The 9,329-nt window shown below is 41.2% G+C and overlaps 1 protein-coding gene across 24 annotated transcripts in view; it reads right to left on the bottom strand.

The window, feature by feature from the left end:
- Positions 1-1,882: 1,882 nt before the first annotated feature.
- Positions 1,883-9,329, bottom strand: part of LOC109624508 (pleckstrin homology domain-containing family A member 5-like) — an 88,288-nt gene continuing 80,841 nt past the window's right edge. For 15 of the 24 annotated variants that reach the window (XM_069528190.1, XM_069528196.1, XM_069528193.1 and 12 more), the window contains 8 exons: positions 9,084-9,204; positions 7,572-7,687; positions 5,852-6,061; positions 5,554-5,715; positions 5,026-5,159; positions 4,064-4,206; positions 3,746-3,827; positions 1,883-2,909 (listed from right to left, as the gene is read on the bottom strand). In XM_069528190.1, the coding sequence (XP_069384291.1) occupies positions 2,852-2,909; positions 3,746-3,827; positions 4,064-4,206; positions 5,026-5,159; positions 5,554-5,715; positions 5,852-6,061; positions 7,572-7,687; positions 9,084-9,204 (1,026 nt within the window). In that variant the 3' untranslated portion in view covers positions 1,883-2,851. Of the gene's footprint in view, positions 2,910-3,727; positions 3,828-4,063; positions 4,207-5,025; positions 5,160-5,553; positions 5,716-5,851; positions 6,062-7,571; positions 7,688-9,083; positions 9,205-9,329 lie in introns of all 24 variants that reach the window. The other 9 variants (XM_069528192.1, XM_069528198.1, XM_069528208.1 and 6 more) reach the window with 3 other exon arrangements.

Raw genomic sequence — 9,329 nt, 5'->3', positions numbered from 1 at the left:
CTACAGGATTTGTCCTCAGGGACATCCACCTTCTTCTTCATGCTCTGTCAGGAGCCACAGATCAATCATGAAGAAAGATCAAGCAAATCGATATTTACAACATAATTGTCTTTAAGCACTAAAACGTCTCCAATAACCTGACCAGAGCAATCAGTCAAATACATTTTATTTGTACAGCCCATATTCACAAATCACAGTTTGGTTCATAGGGCTTCAGGTGCCACGTCCTCGATCCTTAACCTTTTAACATGAGGTAGAAACTTCAGAGAGCCACGTCAAGGATCCCTCTCCCAGGACGGACAGAGGTGCAATAGATGCTGCGTGTAACTGAACAAGTCAACAGAATAATTGTATATACAACATTTATTTGGAGAAACAGTTTGTAACATGATGGAAAAGTGTGTAAAAGTATTTATAAAAAAGAAACTGTCTGATAGAGATGAAGGGAGTAGCAATGACAAGTGAATTGAGGAGTTATTGTCAATAATGATAGAATATGAAAGCAGGCGTATTGTATGTCAAGCTGTCTGGATCTAATCATAGTCCTCGATCAGCTGCCACCACCACTGATGTCTATTCTTTCCCTGTAAAGGGCAGAAAGGGAAACCTGGGCTAAACCACCCACCAGAGTGATGATCAGTCTCCAGCTAGTAGCACCCCTCTTGATCCACAGCCATGCTTCTTCTACAGCCTGGATGCTGTTCTCAGTGCCTCTCTTTTCTTGCTGTCCTCAAAGAACATTGTAATTAAGATACTGATCCTCTCTTCATCACTGTGAGTTACAACCTGCACTTGGTTTCAACAGTCAGACATTCAGATCAAACCTGGCCTGAGAGTCATCCTGGCGATGAGTTCCAGTCCTCCAGCTGCTTCCTTCTGTCAAGCTCGTTTCCCATTTAAGGGCCCTGAGCTCCATATGGGGGGGGGGGGGGGGTCTGGGTATAAGCTTGACCTCAGCAATGCAGGTTCAATGGCCTTGGGAAGACAGAACCTGTGTTTCACTGACTTCCGAGGTGCTGCTCAGGTGTTCTTGTGGGCAGTGAGAGCCCGTCTAGCTTCTGCCCGTGTGGCTGCTACATGTGCCTGCTCCTTCCTCCATCGAGACTGTATACAGTTCCACCTCTTTAGTGACTTTAAAATCCTCTATAGTAGACCCAGCCTCCTGTGAAGGAACTGACCCTCGAAGATGCTATCAGCATTTCTTGATCAACCATGGAAGTCCTGAAGCATCGTCTATTGACAGCCACACTTTCAGCTCCATACAAGTTGATGGGAAGGCTGCAGCGTCTCTCACGGTGGAGTGGAAGATCTTCAGGAGCTTCATGAGCCGCTCAGATACTTGGAATGTGGACCCAGCTCAATGAGGAGTGGTACTTGCTAAATGAAGGGAGCGTCATCAGCAAGAGGTTCCTATTTTCTTTTCTTTGCTCTCTTACTTGAGCTTGTTGAAAACGTGTTAAAGTTGCAGAACATGACCAATAATGCAGCCGTAAAATTACCACAAGAGGGAGCCACAGTCCTATTTTTAAACTGGCCATCATCACTCACACTCATACAGAACCTCCACAATAAATCACATTCACCTCCATCTATCAATGAGACGTCGAAGATGTGATCATTTCTGATGTAACATAGCATTTATTCATTATTCAAGCATTAACATTTAAATGTTAAAATCTAAGAGGGCCTGAACGTAGAGATTAAGGACACTGTTTTCACAGGTGGCCATAACTTTTATTGACCAAACTTGGAAGTCCTGACTGAGTGAATATCAACAAACATACATTTTCCCGTTGAACGCTGCATTAGAGCTAGTAAACAGCACCAAGTGTAAGAGGCTTAAACATTACAACTTGGTAAAGAACACAGATGCAACCCCACGTTAAAAATGGCAACATTTATTTAACATGTTATAAAACAGATGGGATATGAACATTTTCAAATCAAATATAGTATGTAGCCACGTGTTGGATACATCTTCCCATCCTGCTATACCATGTACATTATATACACAGTAAACCTCTGATAATTACACTTTGTACACACACAAAAATTCTTCCTGGATCCACAAAAACATATTTTATTGCTTTTTACATGTGCTAATCTTTTTTTTTTTCTTCTTTTTCAAACCAAAATATCACAAAATAGAACCAAAATCAGATTTTTTCCTCAGTCAGTTTAAATATCTCTCTCTCAAAAAAAACAAGTATACAGTATAGAATGACTTAAGCCAGAACATTCACATAGGTGTCGGCAACGACGCGAGAGGGATTGCAGAGGATCCCGCTTTGAATAATTACAACCTAGAAATAAGAAAAAATGACAAATAATCTTAGTCTGCGGCCATACAGTGGCTCCTCCTTTCATTACAATGGAAGGATCCACAGTTTGTCTCTATTTCTTTCGCATCCACACGTTCTTTAGAGTTAATGGATAAATATGAACGGTTGGCTGACAACCAATGTTTGAAAAACAAATTGAGTGGATTATAAAAGACTTAAGTGAACTAAAATGATCTGAAGACATGAAAATTAGGCATCGCAAAAAACAGAGCTCGGTCTATTAGCCTCATATACACAGACATTGGCCCATATTCAAACAAGGACCTAATAAAACCATATAAATAATAAAATTAAACTTAAAAGCCTTGTAAAACACTGAAAAGGAAGCTGCAACGTTAACAGCCTGAAAGTGATTGCAGAGAAGTGTCACAGAGAAAAGTGTGGTTGGTGGCACAGGAGCTTGAGACGTCACAGTGAGTGTACAGAAGTCACAGGTGAAGACCGAGTGGAAAGTTTCACTCTCTGTGGACCTTGTGCTGATGTCCTTGGGTACAGTTTCAGGAGCATCTTTATATTTCCACTGTTGATTCCTTCATGTGTAGGTTTTTACTGAAGCCAGAGCTTGTGCTGCAGAAAGAGAAGGTGAGAAAACAGTTAAATTATGCTCCAAACACAACACCAGGGAACTGGATAACTTGGGCTGCCTGTGTCTAATAATTCCATCACTGTCCATTTAAGGTTTATCAGCAGGCAACAACAAATACTGCGAGAAACTACACAGACTCAAAGAAATGTACAGGATGAGAACAAGTGATGGCTACAGCTAAAGCTACAACACAAATTACATCAGCTGTTTTCAGACATGAACTCCGGATAACGTCCAGAGGATGGGGCCTGGAATTTTTCTGGACTATGGACCTGGTCTGTGAAATATGAAGAAGGCAGCAGGAGATTCTGCGAGTCTGCCTTTATCACCAAAAGCTCTCAAATCTTTTGTCTTTCCAAGTTGATATCTTTGTCTTTGTCTTCTATGTGTATGATACCTCTTTTTCACCCTGAGATGTTTGTATTCTCTTTGTGTTTGCGCGTTAGAAACTTCAACACGCCCACTCGCTCGTGGTGAAACCTGCGGACATTATCCTGCTGTATTCTCACATGGCTCATTTGGACATTGTCCAGATTTTTTACCAGGGGGCTGGCAGGAGAAACTCCAGAGATTGTCCCGGAGCCTCTGACTTGGATATTTGCGTTCTCACGTAAGGCAACTCCAGATAATGTCTGAAGATTATCCGGAGTTCATTTCCCATCCTTTACTATATATATGTATATACATATACATTTTCATGCATCCCTTCATTCTGATCCCCCCTCCATAGACAACAAATACAATAAATCCACTTTAGCATTGTGAGTATGGACAAAAACATGTTGATGAAGAACCTTACTGGTGCTACTACACACACATGAAGTGAGACCCATCAGCGAGCTGAGGGGGTGTGTTAGGAGACTGTGGAGGGGGTGGGGAAGAGGATGACAGGCTTTTCACTGCAACGAAACAGAGCAACATGATGAACACACAAAGGCACTAAAAAAAAAATAACAAAAGCAAATTGCATGTGTAGCTAACAGCCCAAAACCACAAAGAATGATTGAAGTCAATGAAATTAATGAAGAACAGCAATGATAAATGAGCCAACACATGTACAGTGGAAGTAGATACAGTTTGATAAAGCACAACATACAGAAGAACATGCCCCCACCCCCACTATTCTCTCACTTACCTGCTACCAGCTTGCTGCGTTTGGAGGCTTCAGCTGCCAGCTCGTACGAGATATTAATCATCTTCTCTTTCTCCTGTATGTTCACCTCCTCCTCAGTCTCCTCCTCTGGGCTCAGACCCGTGCTTGGCAACACGCTATGCATACTACGAGCAGGAGCAAACACACACAAACATGTGCACACACGCAAACACAAACATGTGCACACACGCAAACATACCATAATGACTTCAGTAAACGATAACATATGCAACTTTAATTCCAAACATACTTCCAGACTAAACATGTTTACCAGTGGATAAACAATCTTTTTAAAATCAACTCAAGAGGGATGACATTTTGATTTAAATGCCACAGTGGCTGCAAGATGAGAGTGTGAACTACTCTGCACATCTAAGGCACTGATCTGCATCGAGAGAGAAGGCAGGCAGCACAGACGCGTTTGTTCTTGAAACATCTATGATCATGATCTGCTGTGACCCCGAACTTCACAGAGTCTGATCCATAAAGATCAGGGTGGGGGTGTGGATAAGGATATTAAGGGGTAAAAAAATGTGCAAGACCCATATATCAGCTGACATATTGTTTCTGTTTAAATTTCAAATTATTTCTGAAATGTTAGTTTAACCAATTCATTTTTTATGTAATATATAAACATAAATGCACATCATACCTGCATTGTTCATTCTGTAAAAGATTTGTAATTGATATCAAATAGTTTAGTGTGCTTTTTTATATTTTATGTATTGATTTTTATTCTATATATCCCAGTATATCAGTCAGTCTCTAAAATAAAACCCAGAGATCTAGAAAAATTTAAATCTAAAATCGGAAGTATCAGGGATCACATGCACATAAAGCCTCCTTCACCAAAGCATCCTTATTTAATTTCAGAAATGCGAGCAGATCTTTCTTTGCCATCAAACTGTTACCAGTGATGATGGATCACGGTGCTGTGTGTTTACCTGTTTTTTGCTATAAGAGCTTTGATGCGGTCGACTTTCCTCTGCTTGTCAGCCTCCTGCTCAGGGCTCAGAGCCTCCTCAGGGTCCGACTCAATGTAACGTTCAGGAATCAGCACTTTGTCAGGCACAGAAAGCTGATAACACACCCAGAGAGCAGACACTTTATATAGCACACTTCATAAATGACTGATGCTCATTATTATCATCATAGAAAACTGGAAGACTGTTCCACATTCTCCAAGAAAATTCAATATGGAAATATAAACTGTAGGGAGTTAATTCCCTTAAACCTTTTTTACTTTTATAAAGTTTCTAAGACACCATGGAAACCCTGTATTAAGGAGATTAGCAGATCAAAAGCATAATAGTAATACCATAATTAATTATTTTCTTGAAATATTCCAGATTGAATATTCCATATTCCCCAATACTCAATGTTGTGCTGGTAAACTCTTCCTAAATAATGTGCCTGTGTTAATATTAGCCTTCTCAGCTGGATGAGTAAGACGACCAACTGCTGTGTCTTACCTCTCGGTCCACATTAAAGTGGTCAGCCTGCGAGGCTTCTCTAAGACGTGCAATCTCCTCGGCGGGCGTCTCCTGCTCCCTCACCACCTCCTGCTGCCTGAGAGAGGCCTCCAGCTCCTGAATGTCGCAGCTCATCACCTCATCTCTGCGTCTCATGTGGGACTGGAAAAGACACGTAAAAAGCAAGACACAGATGCAGTGAGATCCAATCACATGACAGGGTTCAAGGATAAGATTGAAACCTATATTCAACTTCAGTGCTGAGTAATTGTCTAAATAATGCCTGCAATATCAATACCTGTATGCTGCGGGTGCCTTTAGTAAACGAGTGACTGCGGGAGGGTACGTTGTCCTGGCCACTGCCCCGGATGTTGAGGCCTTTCTTCTTCTCCCTGAGGGCCCCCTGCTGATGGCGGCGGATCCTCTCCAGCTGCTCCTCCACACTCATCCTGGGCCGACCACTCTCCACAGCACACAGCTGCTGCTCCACTGCGCTGTGTGGACGCTCCTGTTTGCAAGGGTGGACAACAACAGACACGCAGACATAAAAATAATGATGCATCGCGATCAGTCAAGCAAAGCAAGGACACAAATTCCAACTTGCCAACAAGACAGAACTACAGTTAATGTTTTTAACTGCAGCCCTTTTCCACTGGTCACAAAACCCACTAACATCCCCTAACATCTGGCTTTTGTCTGCAATGGGAATGGATACAATTGGCATTCACTTCCGGGTCGAACATGAAGCATAGAAGGGGAGAAAACAGAAAAGCTAACTCTTAGTTTATTACCTTTTTAGGGAGTTTACCCACATTAAAGTAAAACCCATGTATGCCCACTAATTTTGGTGTAAAGGAAATAGAACTAATGTTTAAGCATCAGATACTCAATGCTAGGACACAAATGCCAGCAGCATCACAGTTTTTACTAAGCAGAGCTACAGTTGATGTGTGGAACTAAATGGAATCCTCATCTGGTTGGGTCACTTCTCATAATGCAGCACTTCCACTAAATACTAAGTATTGGTGAAATAAATCTAATCTTGACCAAGCAGAATAATCCCATTTTCTCAGCCCACTGGAAAAATCTTTTGCCCCTTCAAACAGTCATGATTGACATAATGACCACAACAATGATGGTGAAATGGCTCTTTAATGTTCACTCTCTTAGAACAAAACTGAGCGAACGCATATGGAAACCACCTGACTACTTTGCACTCGCACGCTCCTGCTGGCACACATGGGTGCACTCAGATACGCTGGGGGCCTATTAATGCCTGAGTGGGAGAGAGAGGGAGATCATGGTTGATGTTGTGAAGTGAACTAAGGAGAAGTTGTTTGGTTTGTGCACACCTGAGGGGCCGGCAGAACTAGAATCAGTCCAGAGCCCGAGGACGCAGACATCCCCTCTCCAGATTGTTCAAAGGGCCCATGCTGAACTCTATAGGCCTATGACACACTTGAAACCACGGACTGCACTCTCAGTCCTCCAGGGAAAACTGTGAGCATGTGTGTGCTGCTGACGCTTCACATATGTTCATTTATACTTCATGTCCATCTTTTTTCCAACTCAGACATAGTAAAAACAGGACACACCCAACAGTGTGGTGCACTAATGACATGGTGTCTATATTTAAGCTGATAGCCGTTTGAGGCTGGAAACTGTATAAACCCAGTTTGGCATCTATTTTGTGACAGCGTGGGTTTTAGGGCACGAGTCACACCCTGGCCACGTTACGAGCGGCCTTTTCTGCACATGTTCGCTTCAAGCAGCAGCTAAATAACAAGGACAAACAAATAAAGAGGCTTAAGAAATTATTTTGTTACCAGTTCAAGATAAGAAGAGGAAAAAAACATTTGTAAATCATTCATATTATTTGTTATGCTACTGCTTTGTTTGCCACAAAATGCAGCCCTTATTACATTGTAGAGCTCATTCCAGAACTAATAACAATAACTGACACCATGTGTTAACCCGATCACATCACCTCCAGAGGAAAACAAGGTCGAAGGACTCACCATCCTGGGGTCAGGCTTCTTGCTCTTCCTTAGCGTAACATATGAGGCGATGGAGGACGAATCAGGCACCGGAGATTTGGTTCTGGGTGGGACGATGCCAACTGGGTAGGACATTCCTATTAAAAGGTTCAATAGCAGAGCACCTGCTGTAAATGTATTTGTTGTGTGACATGAGTTTGCACAAAACTAAAATATGAGGTACATGTTGGAACAGAAAACTCTTCATAGATACTTATACATGCCAGAAGATAATTATTTGTTAATATCCTTTATCAAAGGAGACCTGCCTAAGAAAAGCAGTAACACAGGTTCAACAGGGAAAGTAATTAACAGACAAACACATAGATAAATAAAATCTAAATCATATAAAAACTTTCACACACAAACCTGGACTCAAAAGATTTAACTAGTGTTAAAAATCATCCAGTGGTATTTATAGGTCATTTTAAGTGTGTGTTATAAGTGTTATAATAAGCTTGTACTTGACAATATTAGTTAAATAGTCATCAGTTCACCTACTGGAGTTTTCTCATCAGTTATTAATTATTAATATTTTTCCATCTGTAGGAATAAACCGGCATATCTGTGAAACCCTCAAGTTTAACCCTGCACCATGGCATCATGCTCACTCCAATGACAGTTACAGAATTCCCAGCAGAATTTGCAGGCAGCATCAGCTGCGATTGTTACCATTGATTGCTGAGGCTACGGTGTAATGATTAAACCCCACAACACCTGAATTATGCTTTGCAAGCTGTTTAACCTAATGTCGAACCGATTTACTCTGCAAGTACATTTAATCCATCTTGTCGAGAGAAAGTATTGTGCCATTAAATCAAAATACAGTCGAGTAAAAACAATAACTAAGTGATCCTGGCTCTTACACACATTTCAACCTAATAAAACTGAGCAGTATGGCGATTTATGTAATGTAAATAGATCACCTGGGCACTGGGTAATGGCTGACATGAAATTTCACAATCAAATGTGATACACTGATCTAAGGTCAGTCTGACCATGTATTTTTTATATAGCTACTGCCAGTGCTAGAAACAGGTTTAGCAGGTTTTACTGTATGTGGTTTCTTGCTGGCAGCAAGTTGTGGTGGTAAGTATTATGATTATGAGATGGGATGTTATGGAGCTAGCTAGTTAACATGTAAACTTTGGGAGAAGGAAAAAAATGGATGTTTTTTTTTCCCAAAGTCAAGCCGGTCCTCACACAGTAATTGCTTTGGTGCTGCCCAGCTAAGTCTATCTAGCTATCGTTAGCATACACCAGCCAAGGACAAATGTTGTTTTAATCTATTGACATCCACAATTACAGCAAGAGACACAGCATCTTGAAAACGCCCGCACTTGGATACAGAAACAGATATCACACAACAACCTAATGAAAACAGTATAATTTTACATAATAAGTTTAAGTGTATGATTTATAACTTACTGGGAACAACACATAGTTATGAGAAACTGGCATCATGTTGCCTGTTCTTATTTTATTCTTATGTACCTTTGTTTCCGGGATGTTCTCTTTCAGATGGATGTTCCGACCTGTCCTCTCCATTACTCTCATCCACTTCAGCTACTGTGGTGAGCTCTGGTTCACTCTTATACAGCCTGTAGTCTGGTCCCTGCAGAGAAACATCAGAAAGATTAAACAGTGCTGATGTGCTGATGGAGAGTTTGGTTCCAAACTGGAAAACTATGATTTACAAAGTGACAGTGGAAAAGGCAGGCCAATGTTAAAAACAAAAAT

The sequence above is a fragment of the Paralichthys olivaceus genome, chromosome 7 (genome assembly GCF_024713975.1).
Source record: "Paralichthys olivaceus isolate ysfri-2021 chromosome 7, ASM2471397v2, whole genome shotgun sequence".
NCBI classification, from domain to species: Eukaryota; Metazoa; Chordata; class Actinopteri; order Pleuronectiformes; family Paralichthyidae; genus Paralichthys; species Paralichthys olivaceus.
Note: the sequence above shows the minus strand (reverse complement) of the source record. Positions and strands in the feature narration are given on the sequence as shown.